The 18,952-nt window shown below is 44.6% G+C and overlaps 1 protein-coding gene across 1 annotated transcript in view; it reads right to left on the bottom strand.

Annotated features, from left to right (window-relative positions):
• Nucleotides 1–18,952, bottom strand: part of tshr (thyroid stimulating hormone receptor) — an 89,315-nt gene that overhangs the window by 18,801 nt on the left and 51,562 nt on the right. Inside the window, exons 4-5 of the mRNA XM_067992186.1 lie at nt 9,295–9,369; nt 7,105–7,179 (exon numbers count right to left, since the gene is read on the bottom strand). Of these exons, the coding sequence (XP_067848287.1) occupies nt 7,105–7,179; nt 9,295–9,369 (150 nt within the window). The remainder of the gene's footprint in view (nt 1–7,104; nt 7,180–9,294; nt 9,370–18,952) is intronic.

Below are 18,952 nucleotides of genomic sequence, written 5' to 3'. Positions count from 1 at the left end.
GTGGTCATCCAGACAGACTGGAGTATGAATTTCTGGTGGGATTTCTGGTATAAAAGATTAAGGGGTGATCTAATTGAGGTGTTTAAGATGATTAAAGGATTCGATCGGGTAGATAGAGAAACTATTTCCAGAACAAGGGGGCGTAACCTTAAAATTAGAGCTAGGCCGTTCAGGGGTGATGTCAGGAAGCACTTCCTCACACAAAGGGGAGTGGGAATCTGGAACTCTCTCCCCCAAAAAGCTGTTGAGGCAGAGGGTCAATTGAAAATTGCAAAAAGGAGACAGATTTTTGTTAGGCAAGGGTATTAAGGCTTACTGAACCAAGGCAGGTAAATGGGGTAGAGATACAGATCAGCCATGATCTAACTGAATTGCGGAACAGGCTCGAGGGGCTGAATGGCCTACTCCTGATCTTGTGGGATACATGTTCAGGACCCCTCATCTTCAACCCACCACTATACCGGGTACTTCTCCCCTGCAGCTATCCAAGGGCAGCGATCGAGCAGGACTGGGAGCAGGCTGCCAATCCTGACCTCGCAACCTCTGGGAAAAACCAGGGAAAGAGAACGACGCATCCTGAAAAAACAATGGGGTCCACTGACAGAGGGAATTGGATATATACTCGAAAAGGAAACATTTGCAGGGGCATGGGGAAAGAGCAGGGGAAGTTGAACTAATTGGGTAGCTCTTTCAAAGGGCCGGCACAGGCACGATGGGCCTAATGACCTCCTTCTGTGCTGGATGATTCTATGAATGCAGGTTCACATAGTTTAAAATATGTTTCACACGTAGCCAGCTCATCTTTTCTTTTAAAATTAAAAAACCGAAAGGAGACCAAAGGAATAATTTACCAGAGAGCGAGCACTCTGTTCATTTCTGTTGTTACCTGAAAAGTTAAGGATCCACTTTTACTCTCCTCTAAATCCCACTTCCAATCTCAAGCTGGGAGCACAAAATGCTTGAGCTGCAGGTTCTCACAGCCCCTGTGGTATTGAATTTGCAGATTGTTACCTTCACCGCACGGGACTGCAACGGTTGAAGAAGGCAGCTCACCACCCACCTTCTCATGGGCATCCAGTGATGGGCAATAAAATGCCGGCCTTGCCAGCGACGCCCACCTCCTGAGGATGATTTTTTTTTTAAATTGGGAAAGAAAATGAGAAAGCAAACAGCGGCATTGCACAGAGGAACTCCCCAGTGACAGAAAATACTTTAATGACACAGGAGTCGGAAGATCTGCAGCCTCTGACTGAACTTAGTGACCCCACACAAAAAACGGGAATTTCATCCTGAGTTGTGACCTGCAGCCTGAAATTTACAAGAGACTTCTGACCTGCAACATCCCTCAACAGAGAGCAATTCAACTCTGATTGATCTCACCTTGGATTTACTATAACTAGGGATACAGGAATTTATAATGGAAAAAAATTGGCAGGAAGTGTGCACAGATGTAAGATTTTTAATATACTATATACCGATGTTATGTGTTGCATTTATTTTTGTCCGTCACAGATTTCTCTGTCATACTTTATGTTTGTAACAGAAAGACATAAAAATATTGTAACACTTACAACAAAATTTAAGATACCTATTGAGTAGTATTTCTGTCCTTACTAACTCTGGAATTCCCTCCCTAAGCCTCTCCGCCTCTCTACCTCTCTCTCCTCCTTTAAGATGCTCCTTTAAACCTACCTCTTTGACCGAGCTTTTGGTCACCTGTCCTAATATCCCCTTATGTCAAATTTTGACACCAAGCCACATAAGGGGATATTAGGACAGGTGACCAAATTCCTGTGAAGCGCCTTGGAACGTTTTACTCTGTTGAAGGCGCTATATAAATGCACGTTGTTGTTATTGTTGTTGTTTTCCATTGAGGGCTTGTGTTTATATGAGAATCCCGAGTCTTGAGCTCATACTGGTTCCCTGATCCATCACTGTTGGCTGACGAGACTACATTCAACTTCTGGACATTTTTATGGTTAACAGCAAGACTGGCCATTCCCAGGGCATGCCAGGATTTTAAAAAATTAATTCTTGGGATGTGGGCATCACTGGCAAGGCCGGCATTTATTGCCCATCCCCTAGTTGCCAGTTTTGATAGAACTGAGTGGCTTGCTGGGCGCACTTCACAGGGTATTTAAGAGCCAACCAAGTTGGTGTGGGACTGGAGTCAGACTGGGTAAGGACGGTGGGTTTCCTACTCTAAAGGAGTGAACCAGTTGGGTTTTTAACAGCAATCCGACAGCTTCATGGTCACTTTTACTGATACCAGCTTTTTATTTCCAGATTTTTTAAAAACTGAATTTAAATTCTCACACAGCTACGATGGGATTGTGAACTCACCATTACTCTGGATTACTAGTCCAGGAATATAGCCGCTACACTACCATACCTGTAAGCCCATTGTTTAATAGGGAATTACTGTGGAATGCTTTGTCACAAGGAATGGTTGAGGGAGAGACCAATGCACTTTTTTTTTAAGTAAAAACTGAATAAATATTTGAAGCAGTGGAAGATACAAGGCCATGGGGAGAGAGTCGGGCAGTGGGGTTAGTTTTGGTTTGCCCTAACAAAGAGTCAATGCAAACACAATGAGCTGAGAGGCTCCCTTCTGTGCTGTGAAAATCTATGATGCTACAGAAAGCCTCGATACGAGGCCAATGACTCATCATATTGAAGACAGCTTGCATCTTATTTTACAGATTAAATGGTAGACTTGTTTTTGTGGTCGAACTCCTTCTTTACAGTTAAAAAAAAAGCATGGAAGGTGACAAAACTGTTCCTTGCTGACGAGATGAGGCCTGAGGTATTTTGGGTTTAAGAGAGCACTAGACTAGCCCTCCAATAGTCACTTGTGTGTTCACCCATCCACCAGTGCATCTAGAGGAGTGTACAATGGAGTAATGGCCATATCTTGTTGAAAAGACTCCCAGTGCTTGATTTTAGCTTTATTTGGTCAGTAAGGAATTTTGAATTAAATTGTGGAGTCGATGTTGGATAAATGCACACTCCATCCAACAATTACTATATAGCCAGCATAGAATTCCAATAGATCCAAGCACTTCCCTTTCATTCCTATTGTATAGAATCCCTGATCCAAGCATAACATTTAAATATAAAATACCGCTCTGAGCAGAGTTTCTTTTCCCCTTCAACTATCCTGTTTTCAATACTCTGCTCACTAAATATAGTCAAAGCCACTGCCAGATTTCAATCATCGGGCAATGGTGTGTTTTAGCAGTCTGATTGCTTTTGGGCAAGGTATATTTTTGTTCAATGTTTTAGTTTTTTTTTGCTGATACTGACCGGCTGAATAAATGAATTATTGGCCTGAGGTCCGAGAGATTTGGAAACTGTCCAATTTTATCTTCAGTTGGTGGAAATCAACATGATCCTGTTCCTAGGAATAAGAGTCTTAGCAAAGTAGAGGCAATGAGCTAAATGAGAACTGGACTGCAGTTAAATCTATGAATTCATGCTTCAAAGTGTTTTGTTATTATATTGCCTTGTGGCTAGCACTGATCACAATGATATGCTGCGTGAAGGAGGTTATAAGGTGTCAGCCGTGGCTCAGTTGGTAGGACTCTTACCTCTAAGTCAGAAGGTCCAAATCCCTACATAGAAACATAGAAAATAGAAGCAAGAATAGGCCATTTGGCCCTTCAGGCCTGCTCTGCCATTCAAAATGATGATGGCTGATTGTCTAACTCAGTGCCCTGTTCCTGCTTTTTCCCCATATCCCTTTAGCATTAAGAAATATATCTATCTCCTTCTTGAATACATCTAATGACTTGGCCTCCACTGCCTTCTGTGGTAGAGAATTCCACAGGTTCACCACCCTGTGTGTGAAGAAATTTCTCCTCATCTCGGTTCTAAATGGCATACCCCGTATCCTGAGACTGCGACCCCTGGTTCTGGATTCTCCAGTCATCGGGAACATCCTCTCTGCATCTAGTCTGTCTAGTCCTGTTAGAATTTTATAGTGGGTTCAAATCCTATCACCAGAGACTTGAGCACACAAATCCAAGCGGATATTTCAGAGTGTGCTATCTTTCAGCTGAGACATTAAACCAAGGACCTGTCTGCCCTCTCAGGTGGACATAGATCCCATAGCACTATTCAAAGAAGAGCAGGGGAGTTCTCACAGTGTCTTGGCCAATATTTATCCCTTAACCAACATCACTAAAAAACAGAATACCTGGTCATTTATCTCATTACTGTTTGTGGGAGCTTGCTGTGCACAAATTGTCTGCTATGTTTCCATACATTACAACAGTGACTACACTTAATTGGCTATAAGTTGTTTTGGGACATCCTTTCCTTTTATGGTATGGTATGCTGACAGGCAATGCAGGGCACAGTAGGATGGGAAGCAAAATTCCATCACCAACATGCGCTCTCCATCTCTGACACCTTCTATTTCCTCCCCCACCCCCCTCACCCCCACAAGGTTTGGAGAGCATCCTCCTCGTAGGGGATGAGATCAGAGGTTTAGAGGAGGCTTCCACCTGTTTCTGTTCTCCCTCTGGTGCTATTGTCTGACTCGCATTAAAAAGTGGCACTTACCTTGGGTTACCATGACAGTAGCACCCAGCATGAAATACATAATGGGGTGATGACAGGTGCATGCCTCAAGTAATTAAGGGGTGCAAATTCTGTTGTGCCCACTCCTGCTGCAGGTTGAGAAATTCCGCACATCCAGCCCATGATTTGCCCATCCATTTGGAGGAATATGAGCTCAGTGAAACGTTTACTTCTAGATTCCAGGTGAAGCGCTCAGTGGGTTGAATACATGTACGGTTGCGAGTGGAGGAACACGTGTAGGTGAAGGCTGGCGGTGTAAAGAGCATCATGCTGTCTCCTGGACATCGATGGTGACCAATTTAAACACCTTAACACAGTGTGAGGGGAAGTCAATGGAAGTGGCAGACTGTACATTCCAGGGAAATGTGGTTGGCGTCTCTTACCTTGCCTGACCTGGTGAGGCCATTAAACTTCTTCCAGTGCTGAGTGACCGTACATGGGTTATTGCCGTTGGCACTGACTGACCTGGCCACCTCCTTCCATTGCTCCACATAGCTCTCCATGGGGGGGCCTTTTCCACTCATTCCTGCCCCCAGTGGGCAAGCTCCCAATAAGTTACAATACTAATGTTGGAACTGACCTTAAATATTAAAATTAGACTGACCTTCAAACCCTGGCAGGATCAGTCCACCTCATATTGCATGGGCACCAATCATGTTCCACTTTATATCTGATTTCACCTGAGTGGAAAATCTGAGCCAGTGTATTATTCTGCTGCTAAAGTGTAGGCATGCTAAAGTTCCCAAGTCGAATTGGTGTTGAGCAAACACAGGTCAGTTAAAAGGCTGCAGATATTGTGGTTCTAGTATTTTCTGTTGCTGGGGAGTCTGTCGGTACATTCCAATTCTGTTGCCTTTATTTCTTTGTCTATTTTCTAGTGCAACACAGAACTCAGCATGAGACAGTGTCTGGTCTGAAGTATGCACACATAGAAAGTTTTTGTAATACAGAAAATAGGAACATAGGAACAGGAGTAGGCCATTCAGCCCCTCGTGCTTGCTCTGCCATTTGATAAGATCATGGCTGATCTGTGATCTAGCTGCATACACCTGCCTTTGGCCCATATCCCTTAATACCTTTGGTTGCCAAAAAGCTATCTATCTCAAATTTAAATTTAGCAATTGAGCTAGTATCAATATGAAAGATTTATATATAAAACAATTTCTGGAGAATTTGGAGCGTCCCCTCTCCCTTTTTCTTGCTGTGTGAAGGACACTAAAGAAAAAGTTAACCTGGAAGATTTTTTATATCACAGATAGTGGGATACAATTTCCATGCTGGGGGAATGGGGGGGGGTGGGGGGGGGGAAATCTCCCGGTGTAACTTCGGAGGAAGATTGGCGGAAACCCAGAGAAACAGGCCTTTACATAATTTCTCCGAGGTTTCTGCCGAAGGGAGAGCTCTCCATGGAAATTCTACCCCAGTGTTTTCTACCTTTATTTAAACAAATAATTTGCTGTGAACCCTTGGCATTGTCCTCCCTTGTTACGGTACTGACTGAATTTCATTCAGAGCAACAATGGCCTCTGAGTGATCTAGAGGCACTTTAACCTTTGTTCGAGTGCTGGGAGAGTGACCTTTAACTGACCCACTGCCCCATGTGTGGACTGTCAGCTGGTGGCAGCCTTCCTGTGGGACTGCTGCCCTGTGCATGCGTGGTTCCAGGTACGCTGGTACGGTACCATTTGCCGTTTTGCGCATGTGCGTTTGCCACACCTGGCATTCTGACAGAGTCGATCACGCGTGTTGGCATGTGCTTGTCGATGCTGTTTTGCATCACAGCACACACCACTGATATGCTGAATTAACTTGCCCTGTTTAACGCATCCAAGGGAACATAGGAAGGGATATAGGAACACAAGTAGGCCATTCACCCCCACCCGCCGAGTCTGTTCCGCCATTCAAGGAATTACAAAGCATGTACGGCAGAGAAACAGGCCATTCGGCCCAACAGGTCCATGCCGGTGTTTATGCTCCACGTGAGATTCAACGAGATCATGGCTGATCTGTAAGGTCATAGTTCCAACAGATTGGGAGACCATCATAAGTGGGACTCCACCAGCAATGCAGAGGTTGAAACACATGGGGGTAATTTTAACCTAACCCTCCCAGGTCGAACGGGGCGAGCTCGGGTCAGACGCCCGTTTTACACCCCGCTCCGATTTTACTCCCCATTGAAGACCAGAACCCGCCTAGTTCCCACTGGGCAGGAATGTTAGGTTAAAATTAACCCCCCCGCCCACTACATGTGTGAGTGTCTTGCCCATTGAAAGTCATTGACAATGGAGTAAAGTAAAGGAGCTTCGTATTTCAGAGTCTGTACCCAAGTAAAATAACAACGCTCAAATACAGACATAAAATGAAACCGCAAGCTCCATGTGGAGAGAGGGTCACTCTTTCCCAAAGGGTAATGGATTCTAAAAGCAGGATACGTCTGAAATCCCTCAGCCCAGAGCTATGTTGGTTAGTTTAGTATCTGTGACTTTCCATGTGAGAACGGGAAAGTTTGGAGCTACTTACAGCAGAAAGTTCACGTCAGTGGAATGGATTTTCGTCAGGTCAGGAAATATGGCCAGCCCAGTGTTGAAAATCCCACTGAAAATGGAACAAAAACGTTCGACATTAGAACTAGGCGCTGTTAAAAAGTTTTAAAGTCTATTTACCAGCTATGAGCACACTTTGATATTTCTGATGACAAGTGGTAAATGCGTGGAACAGAAATGAAAGATCGTGCATTTCTATAGCACCTTTCACAACCGCAGGATGTCCCAAAGCTCTTTAAAGTATTTTTGAAATGTAGTCACTGTTGTAATGTAGGAAATGCGGCAGCCAATTTGTGCACAGCAAGATCCCACAAACAGCAATGTGATAATGACCAGGTCATCTGTTTTTTCAGTGATGTTAGTTGAGGGATAAATATTGACCAGGACACCAGGGAGAACTTCCCTGCTCTTCTTCAAATTGTACTGTGGGATCTTTTAGGTCCACCTGAGAGGGCAGATGGTACCTCAGCTTAACATCTCATCAGAAAGACGGCCGCTCGGACAGTGCAGCACTCCTTCAGTACTGGCCAGCCTAGATTATGTGCTCAAGTCTCTGAGGTGGGACTTGAACCCACAACCGTCTAACTCAGAGGTGAGAGTTCTATCCACTGAGCCATGGTGACACTCCAGTCACTATGAGGGAGTACAAGGAAGGTCTCAGATCCATATCAGAACTGAATCATCTGATCTCAGCCAAGTGGGAGTAAGGGATACGTAACTCAATGACCCTGGGCCAGGGTTGGGGGGGGGGGAGGGCTGTTTATCTAGGGTTCCTGCTCTTCGTGGAGCCGAGTGGATTTCATCACAATACAGTTGTAAAGTCAATAATGGTGAAATAATGCAGTGTCATGTTAGTAACAAATACATTGGGTCATTTTAACCTAACCCACCGGGAGGAAAACCCACGGGATCAGGAGCAACGCTGGTTTTACTCCCGCCCAAAATTACTCTGCACTGATTCCAATGGAGAGTAAAATCGGGCGGGGTGTAAAACCAGAGTTGCACCCGATCTCGTCAGCTCCCCGACGGTCTGGTTAGATTAAATTTGCCCCCAACAACATGTCTGCATGAAATTCCTCTGTCTGCAGTTTTAATCCACACAGTAACACGTTTACTGATATCACACTGCGTGATTTGAACCCAACAGGGAATATGCCACGGTGGTCACGTGATAAGATAAATCCCCCCACGAGTGAGTCCGATTGGATAACTGGGAATGTTGAAGGGACCAGACTCATGAGTGGGATATTAGTTGAATCTGCTCTGCGATGTTGTTATAAAGCGGGGAGGCTCCCTGTTTACTCACTCCAACAATTCCACCAATGGTGTCACACTTCCACTGGTCTTTATCCATACAATAAACATATTTGACAGATAATGGGGGGCGGGGGGTAGGGGGTAAACTATTTAACTTGTTTATATCTTCTCCTCCAAGAGGCCATTGTGCATGTGTGAGCCTGGACAATGAGTGGACACAGGCTATTCGACATTGCTCACATCCCAACCAACCCTGGGGAAAGGCATTTATTTTGCACCTTTCACGGCCTCAAGTCGTCCCAAAGCGCTTTGCGGTCAATGAAGTACTTTTGAAGTGTAGTCACTGTTGTGAGACCCTGGTCCTATTCTCACCCACCCAACCCCATACGTTTTCCAGCAAGAAGCGCTGGCAGCGATCGGGAGCAGGAACCCTTGCCCAGGGAACTGAGGGCGATTGTATCAGCTCTATTACCGTCCCGCCTGAGGGTTGAAGCTGGGGGACTCTCCTGATCAGTCGAGCTCTGTCCACAGGGGAGCTGTTATCACGCACCCAACTGGGATGCGTTCACCATCAGCAGGACGTTTCCACTTAGTCTCTTCTCCTGAACCGTCCACTTTGGACAATTCTGCTGAAATAGCCAGGTTTTTTTTCCAACTCTGTTTCCATTCGACCTAGGGCTAGGAATGAATCAGGTCACATTGCCACTGCGTCACTGCACTCCATACAAGCACGGTGACAGGCTTAGCGAGGCAAAAGCACTGTGCCTTTAAACACAAAGCAAAGTCGTACAGCACAGCAACCGATATGCACAGATCTAGGAGGACTTCTCTTGCTCCAGAAATATTTGCCACCCGATAATCCGTTGCACTAAAGCCTCTACAGGCTTTCGTTCCTGTTTGCTGTACTCACAGGTATTTGAGAACCGGGAGATTCTTGAAAGCATCTGGGTCGATGTGAGTTAAACTCTTTGTGTTCCGTATCTCTCTGTTTTAAAAAAAAACACGTGTTATTAGTGTATTTTGTTTTTGAAGTTTCTCCCCTTAAAAACCTTTACATAGAATATTACACAGAATGTACAGCACAAAAAAAGGCCATTTGGCCCAACTGGTCCATGCCGGTGTTTATGCTTCACACGAGCCTCCTCCCACCTTACTTAGACCATAAGACCATAAGAGATAGGAGCAGGAGTAGGCCGTTCAAGCCTGCTCCGCCATTCATTGAGATCATGGCTGATCTGATTTTTACCTCAATTCCACTTTCCTGCCCTTTTCCCCATATCCTTTGACTCCCTTGCTGATCAAAAATTTGTCTAACTCAGCCTTGAATGTATTCAATGACTCAGCCTCCACCGCTTTTTAGGGTAAAGAATTCCAAAGATTTACTACCCTCTGGGAGAAGAAATGCCTCCTCATTTCCGTCTTAAACGGGCGAGCCCTTATTCTGAGACTATGCCCCTAGTTTTAGATTCCCCCATGAGGGGTAACATCCTCTCAGCATCTACCCTATCGAGTCCCTTCAGAATCTTGTATAGTTCAATAAGATCTCCTCTCATTCTTCTAAACTCCAATGAGTATAGACCCAACCTGTTCAATCTTTCCTCATAAGACGACCCTTCCATACCCGGAATCAACTTAGTGAACCTTCTCTGAACTGCCTCCAATGCAAGTATGTCCTTCCTTAAATAAGGGCACCAGAACTGTACGCAGTACTCAAGGTGTGGTCTCACCAGCACCCTGTACAGTTGTAGCATGACTTCCCTGCTTTTATACTCCATCCCCCTAGAAATAAAGGCCAATATTCCGTTTGCCTTCCGGATTACCTGTATGTTGACTTTGTGTTTCATGTACGAGGACACCCAGATCCCTCTGTACTGCAGCATTTTGTAGTATTTCTCCATTCAAATAATATTTTGCTTTTTTATTTTTACTCCCAAAGTGGATGATTCACATTTTCCCACATTATATTCCATCTGCCACATTTTTGCCCATTCGCTTAACCTGTCAATATCCCTTTGCAGACACTTTGTGTCCTCATCGCAACTTGCTTTACCACCTATCTTTGTATCATCAGCAAATTTGGCCACAAGACACTCTGTTCCTTCATCTAAGTCATTGTAAATAGTTGAGGCCCCAGCTCTGATCCCTGTGGCACCCCACTAGTTACAGATTGCCATTTTGAAAATGACCCTTTTATTCCGACTCTTTGTTTTCTGTTAGTTAACCAATCCTCTATCCATGTCAGTATATTACCCCCAACACCATGAGCTCTTATCTTGTGCAGTAATCTTTTATGTGGCACCTTATCGAATGCCTTTTGGAAATCCAAATATACTGCATTCATTGGTTCCCCTTTATCCACCCTGCCCGTTACTTCCTCAAAGAACTCTAATAAATTTGTCAGACATGATTTCCCCTTCATAAAACCATGTTGACTCTCCTTGATTGTATTATGAGTCTTCAAATGTCCTGCTACTACTTCCTTAATAATGGATTCTAGCATTTTCCCAATGACAGATGTTAGGCTAACTGGTCTATAGTTACCTGCTTTCTGTCTCACTCCCTTCTTGAATAGGGGTGTTACGTTTGCGGTTTTCCAATCTGCTGGGACCTTTCCAGAATCTAGTGAATTCTGGAAGATTACAACCAATGCATCCACTATCTCTGTAGCCACTTCCTTTAAGACCCTCGGATGCAAGCCATCAGTCCAGAGGACTTGTCAGCCTTTAGACCCAATACTTTTTCTCTAGTGATAGTGATTGTTTTTAGTTCCTCCCTCCCCTTTGCCCCTTGATTTTCTACTATTATTGGTATATTATTAGTGTCTTCTACTGTGAAGATAGATACAAAATATCTGTTCAATTCTTCAGCCATTTCCTTGTTTTCCATTATTTCCCCTGTCTCATCCTCTAAGGGACCAATGTTTACTTTAGCTACCCTCTTCCTTTTTATATACTTGTAGAAGCTTTTACTGTCAGTTTTTATATTTCTTGTTAGTTTACTCTCATAATTTATTTTCTCCCTCTTTATTATTCTTTCAGTCATCGTTTGCTGGTTTTTAAAGTTTTCCCAATCTTCGGGCTTACCAGTAATCTTTGCCATGTTGTATGCTTTTTCTTTTAACCTGATACCATCCTTCACTTCCTTAGTTAGGCCATGGTTGGTTCACCCTTTTTTAAATTCATTCATGGGATGTGGGCGTCGCTGGCTAGGCCAGCATTTATTGCCCATCCATAATTGCCCTTGAGAAGGTGGTGCTGAGCCGCCTTCTTGAACCGCTGCAGTCCGTGTGGTGAAGGTTCTCCCACAGTGCATAAGAAGCTTTGCTTATATCAGTTAAAGCACATAAACCATTTTCTGCCCAGAAATGTTGCAGTTGTAATTCTTTCATGTGTCCATTCAGAACATCAAAGTGAAGTGTCTTTCTTTTTCTGACCCTTTTTGGGATCGTTGATGATGTCAGCCTGTGGCTCAGTGGGTTGTACTGTTGCCTCTAAGCTAGGAGGTTGTGGGTTCAAGTCCCACTCCAGAGACTTGAGTACGTAACCTAGGCTTTTTAAAAAATTCGGTCATGGGATGTGGGCGTCGCTGGCGAGGCCGGCATTTATTGCCCATCCCTAATTGCCCTTGAGAAGGTGGTGGTGAGCCATCTTCTTGAACCGCTGCAGTCCGTGTGGTGAAGGTTCTCCCACAGTGCTGTTAGGAAAGGAGTTCCAGGATTTTGACACTGCGACAAGTCGGGATGGTGTGTGACTTGGAGTGGAACATGCAGGTGGTGTTGTTCCCATGTGCCTGCTGCTCTTGTCTTTCTAGGTGGTAGAGGTCGCGGGTTTGGGAGGTGCTGTTGAAGAAGCCTTGGCAAGTTGCTGCATCCTGTGGATGGTACACACTGCAGCCACAGTGCGCTGCTGGTGAAGGGAGTGAATGTTTAGGGTGGTGAATGGGGTGCCAATCAAGCGGGCTGCATTGTCCTTGATGGTGTCGAGCATCTTGAGTGTCGTTGGAGCTGCACTCATCCAGGCAAGTGGAGAGTATTCCATCACACTCCTGACTCGTGCCTTGTAGATGGTGGAAAGGCTTTTGGGGAGTCAGGAGGTGAGTCACTCGCTGCAGAATACCCAGCCTCTGACCTGCTCTTGTAGCCACAGTATTTATATGGCTGGTCCAGTTAAGTTTCTGGTCAATGGTGACCCCCAGGATGTTGATGGTGGGGGATTCGGCGATGGTAATGCAGTTGAATGTCAAGGGGAGGTGGTTAGACTCTCGCTTGTTGGAGATGGTCATTGCCTGGCACTTATCTGGCGCGACTTTTTGTGGAGTCTTTTCTCCTCACAGGGATATATTTTTGTTGCGAGTCATAAAATATCTTTTTAATTGTTTGCCACTGCTTATACACCATCATACCATCTAATCTGTTTACCCAGTCCACTTTAGCCAATTCCACCCTCATTCCTTTATAATTGCCCTTATTTAAGTTTAATACAGTAGTTTCAGACCCAAGATCCTCGCTCTCAAACTGGATGTGAAATTCTATCATGTTATGATCACTGCTTCCCAAGGGATCCTTTACTTTGAGATCATTAATTAATCCTGTTTCGTTACCCATTACCAGATCCAAAATGGCCTGTTTGCTGTTTGGTTCCCATATGTATTGGTCTAAGAAACAGTCCCTAATACACTCTATGAACTTCTCCTCAGGGCTATTTTTGCCAATTTGATTTGTCCAATCTATGTGAAAGTTAAAATCGCCCATGATTATTGCATTATCTTTTTTACAAGCCCCCCCCTTATTTCCTGATTAATATTTTGCCCTACAGTGTAGCTACTGTTAGGGGGCCTGTATACTACTCCCACCAGTGATTTCTTTCCCTTGCTATTTCTTACCTCCACCCAAATTGATTTGACATCTTGATCTTCTGAGCCATGATCATTTCTCACTGTTATACAAATTTCATCCTTTATTAACAGAGCTACCCCACCACCTGTACCTTTTTTCCTATCCTTCCGAAATGTTAAATAACCCTGAATATTTAGCTCCCAACCTTGGTCACCTTGCAACCACGTCTCTGTAATGGCCACGAGATCATACCCATTTGTTTCTGTTTGTGCCGTCAATTCATCTATCTTATTACGAATGCTGCGCGCATTCAGATAAAGAACCTTTAATTTTGTCTTTTTACCATTTTTTCCTACTCCGGCCCCATTTGCTAGTGTGCTCTTATGTTTGTACGCTCTGTCCCTTCCTGACACACTCTGTTTATCATTACCCCCATCACTTTCCTGTACTACTTCCTTGTCTTTTTTCTTTATCAATCTAAACTTCATCCCACCTGAGCCCTCCCCCCCCTCTATTTAGTTTAAAGCCTTCTCTACCGCCCTAGTTATTCGGTTTGCCAGAACACTGGTCCCAGCATGGTTCAGGTGAAGCCCGCCCCAACAGAGCAGCTCCCTCTTTCCCCAGTACTGGTGCCAGTGCCCCATGAATCAAATCCCACTTCTCCCACACCAATCTCTGAGCCACGCATTCATCTCTCTGATTTACCCTGTGCCAATTTGCTCGTGGCTCAGGTAATAATCCGGAGATTATCACCTTTGTGGTTCTGCTTTTTAATTTAGTCACTAGCTGCTCAAACTCCCTCAGCAGAACCTCTTTCTTAGTCCTACCTATGTCGTTGGTACCTACGTGGACCACGACAACTGGATCCTCCCCCTCCCACTCCAAGTTTCTCTCCAGCCCTGAGGAGATGTCCTTAACCCTGGCACCAGGTAGGCAACACAGCCTTTGGGACTCTCACTCTTGGCTGCAGAGAACAGTGTCTATCCCTCTAACTATACTGTCGCCTACTACAACCACATTCCTTTTTACTCCCCCCACTTGAATGGCCCCCTGAACCACGGTGCTGTGGCCAGTTTGCTCATCCTCCCTGCAGTCCCTGCACTCGTCCACAAGGGCTGCAAGAACCTTGTATCTATTGGACAAGTGCAGAGGCTGAAGCTCCTGCAATGCTACCTCCTGGATCCCCGTACCTGCCTCACTCACAGTCACACCCTCCTGTCCCTGACCACGTGCCAATTCCACAGTATTTAGTCTAAGGGGCGTGACTGCCTCCTGGATCAAATTGTCCAGGTAACTTTCTCCCTCCCTGATGCCTCGCAATATCTGCAGCTCGGACTCCAGCCCCTCAACTCGGAGCCGAAGTTCCTTGAGCTGCAGACACTTACTTCATCTAACTCTATCAGCTTATCCTTCTATTCTTTTCTCCCTCATGTGTTTATCTAGCTTCCCCTTAAATGCATCTATGCTAGTCGCCTCAACTACTCCTTGTGGTAGCGAGTTCCACATTCTAACCACTCTCTGGGTAAGGAAGTACTACCCTAATCTTCACCTCCCTCTCTCCCCACCCCCCTCCACCCCCACTCTTCCTGAAAGCACAGATTCCAGCTGGTATAAGGTTCCGCGGGTCCTGACCCAAGTGGCCAACATCCATAAACCTAGACGTCATGTTGCAGCTGGCTTTCTGACCACGAGGGCAGGAGGCATTACACCCAATCCAAATCCCATCATCATTAAACATGCACATACTTCCCACGGGTCACTAGATAGCAATCAGGAGCACAAACCCGGGCCAATTGCCTTTTCCTAGCCCGGGGCCCTGGGCTGAATTCAGCACCGTTGCTGTGGTCCCCATACATAGATCAGCCACCTCAGCACAGACTAGGAATCAAAAAGTGATCTTGATTTTTGTATGTCTGAGAGTGACACAGTGCTAGTAAGTTGCTGTTCCAAGTTGCCCAGCTCACAGACGAGAATGGTATTCATAGAATTATATAGAATATTACATCGAATGTACAGCACAGAAACCGATCATTCGGGCCAACAGGTCCATGCCGGTGTTTATGCTCCGCATGAGCCTCCTCCATCCCAGCTTCATCTAACTCCAGCAGCATATCATAGAGTCATAGAGTCATAGAGTTATACAGCACGGATAGAGGCCCTTCGGCCCATCGTGTCCGCGCCGGCCATCAGCCCTGTCTACTCTAATCCCATATTCCAGCATTTGGTCCGTAGCCTTGTATGCTATGGCATTTCAAGTGCTCATCCAAATGCTTCTTGAATGTTGTGAGGGTTCCTGCCTCCACAACCCTTTCAGGCAGTGAGTTCCAGACTCCAACCACCCTCTGGGTGAAAAAGTTCTTTCTCAAATCCCCTCTAAACCTCCCGCCTTTTACCTTGAATCTATGTCCCCTTGTTATAGAACCCTCAACGAAGGGAAAAAGCTCCTTAGTATCCATCCTATCTGTGCCCCTCATAATTTTGTACACCTCAATCATGTCCCCCCTCAGCCTCCTCTGCTCCAAGGAAAACAAACCCAATCTTCCCAGTCTCTCTTCATAGCTGAAGCGCTCCAGCCCTGGTAACATCCTGGTGAATCTCCTCTGCACCCTCTCCAAAGCGATCACATCCTTCCTGTAGTGTGGCGACCAGAACTGCACACAGTACTCCAGCTGTGGCCTAACCAGTGTTTTATACAGCTCCATCATAACCTCCTTGCTCTTATATTCTATGCCTCGGCTAATAAATCCTTCTATTCCTTTCTCCCTCATGTGTTTATCTAGCTTCCTCTTAAATCCATCTATGTTATTTGCCTCAACTTCTCCATCTGGTAGCGAGTTCCACATTCTAACCACTCTCTCGGTAAAGAAGTTTCTCCTGAATTCTTTATTGGATTTATTAGTGACTATCTTATATTTATGGCCCCTAGTTCTGGTCTCCCCCACAAGTGCAAACATCTTTCCTATGTCTACCCTATCAAACCCTTTCATAATCTTAAAGACCTCTATCAGGTCATCCCCCAGCCTGCTCAATTTTCCCTGATAGGTATTACCTCTCAGTTTTGGTATCATTCTAGTAAATCTTTATTGCACCTTCTCCAGTGCCTCTATATCCTTTTTATACGATGGAGACTAGAACTGTTCACAGTACTCCAAGTGTGGTCTAACCAGGGTTCTGTACAAGTTTAACATAACTTCATTTGTTTTCAGTGAAATCAGTCTCCGAGCCTCACTTTCCAATACTTAATTACATTTGCTTCGCAGGTTTGAAGCAGTTAACTGAAAACACAGGAGCTAATTTCCAGGAGCTCAGCAACTGTTTTAAAACCGGGTGATTACAGCTTTGAGCGTGAGTGTTTACTTAGCACTGGAACCCAACCACCACACTGAATGGGCCAGAATTTGATGTCAAAGTAAATAATGACGCTCGCCGTTATTTATGGGTAAATGGTACAACAACTTGAGACGAGGGGCAGGTGCGAGGTTAAATGTGAATATCCAAAGGTTCCTGTCCGAGTTGCACCGCTCCGTCTTTAGCTTCACGATAACGGCATCTCGCCCTTAGCTGCCCCATTTTTTTTAGGAACTTTATCAGGCCCATTAATTGCCCATTAAACTCACCACAGAAAGTGAAGTCTTGTCATTACAAGCGTGAGTACTGAAAATTAACTATTAACAAGTGTGGAGCCTCATTCCTACAGGTTTTGAATTTTTTGGGGAGATTTTTAAAAATGTCCAATTTTTAAATTTTACATTATTTTCTTATTTTTCCCTTCTGTCTCTTTTTTTTCTCTCTCTCTTAATCCAATCTTTCTTTCCCTCTCTCTATTTCTCTTTCTGTACCTGATTTGACATTGAATTCACCCCTTTTAATTCACCCTCCGTCTCAGTCCTTCCGCTGTTTATTTCCCAATCCTTAAATCTCATTGGTTAAGGAGATGCCCTGTTCACTCCGGTCCCAGATGCCCACCCCCCCTCACTGCGACGTTATCAGCTCCCACTTTCAGCAACTCTGTGGGCAAAATTTTTCTGAGCTGAAATGTGCAGATGCCGTTAGATTTCCTGCTACAGCAAATTCTGGCCCATATATTTTGGCATCAAAGTCACTGAACTAGGATTACTTTGGGAATAAGAGAACATTAGTGTAACTATTGTTAATGTAAGGTAAAATATCTACATAATTCATTGTCTAATCTCAAAAATAAACTCAAAGCTAGCCCTTCAACTCGAGACTCGAACCACTTCCCTTGAGGGGCAACAGGCAAACAAGTAAAATATTTCCTGATATCAGGAATGTAAGTTACAAGGAAAGGTTCAGGAAGTTTGATTTGTTCTCTTTGGAAATTAGGAGACTTCAAGATTATGGAAGGAACTGACAAAGTTGGTTTGGGCCCTGTGGTGAACGTTTGGTGTGCCTGGTAAAATAAGTGAAAGATTAGGAAAGTAGAAATTAAAAAGGGAAATCAGGCAAAATCTTGAGTGATAGACCACTGGAAGGGTTTATGATAGAAGACTGATGAAGTGGACAGTATTAATGGGTTCATGAGACAACAAGATGCATTTCTGTAGAAAGAAAAGATTGAAGGATACGAGAAGTCAGGTCGATGTTTGAGGTGGGTCGGTGAGGAGCGGGGCTTGTGAGGTCAAATGGTCATTTCCTCTTCTTAAAAATTCACCTCAAGTCAAAACAATCTGCTAAAAGTTCTGAGGAACCCTTCTGTTTAAAGTAGAGTTGCCAACCCTCCAGGATTGCCCTGGAGTCTCCAGGAATAGGAACATAGGAACAGGAGTAGGCCATTCAGCCCCTCGTGCCTGCTCCGCCATTTGATAAGATCATGGCTGATCTGTGATTTAGCTCCATATACCTGCCTTTGGCCCATATCCCTTAATACCTTTGGTTGCCAAAAAGATATCTATCTCACATTTAAATTTAGCAACTGAGCTAGTATCAATTGCCGTTTGCGGAAGAGAGTTCCAAACTTCTACCACCCTTTGTGTGTAGAAATGTTTTCTAATCTCGCTCCTGAAAGGTCTGGCTCTAATTTTTAGACTGTGCCCCCTACTCCTAGAATCCCCAACCAGCGGAAATAGTTTCTCTCTATCCACCCTATCCGTACCCTTTAATATCTTATAAACTTCGATCAGATCACCCCTTAACCTTCGAAACTCCAGAGAATACAACCCCAATTTGTGTAATCTCTCCTCGTAACTTAACCCTTGAAGTCCGGGTATCATTCTAGTAAACCTACGCTGCGCTCCCTCCAAGGCCAATATGTCCTTCCGAAGGTGCAGTGTCCAGAACTGCTCACAGTACTCCAGGTGCGGTCTAACCAGGGTTTTGTATAGCTGCAGCATAACTTCTGCCCCCTTGTACTCCAGTCCTCTGGATATAAAGGCCAGCATTCCATTAGCCTTATTGATTATTTTCTGCACCTGTTCATGACACTTCAATGATCTATGTACCTGAACCCCTAAGTCCCTTTGGACATCCACAGTTTTTAACTTTTTACCATTTAGAAAGTACCCTGTTCTATCCTTTTTTGATCCAAAGTGGATGACCTCACATTTGTCTACATTGAATTCCATTTGCCACAATTTTGCCCATTCACCTAATCTATCAATATCACTTTGTAATTTTATGTTTTCATCTACACTGCTTACAATGCCACCAATCTTTGTGTCATCGGCAAACTTAGATATAAGACTTTCTATGCCTTCATCTAAGTCGTTAATAAATA

The sequence above is a fragment of the Heptranchias perlo genome, chromosome 10, assembly GCF_035084215.1.
Source record: "Heptranchias perlo isolate sHepPer1 chromosome 10, sHepPer1.hap1, whole genome shotgun sequence".
Taxonomy (NCBI): domain Eukaryota; kingdom Metazoa; phylum Chordata; class Chondrichthyes; order Hexanchiformes; family Hexanchidae; genus Heptranchias; species Heptranchias perlo.
The sequence above is the reverse complement of the archived record's forward strand: the minus strand, read 5'-3'. Positions and strand labels throughout refer to the sequence as shown.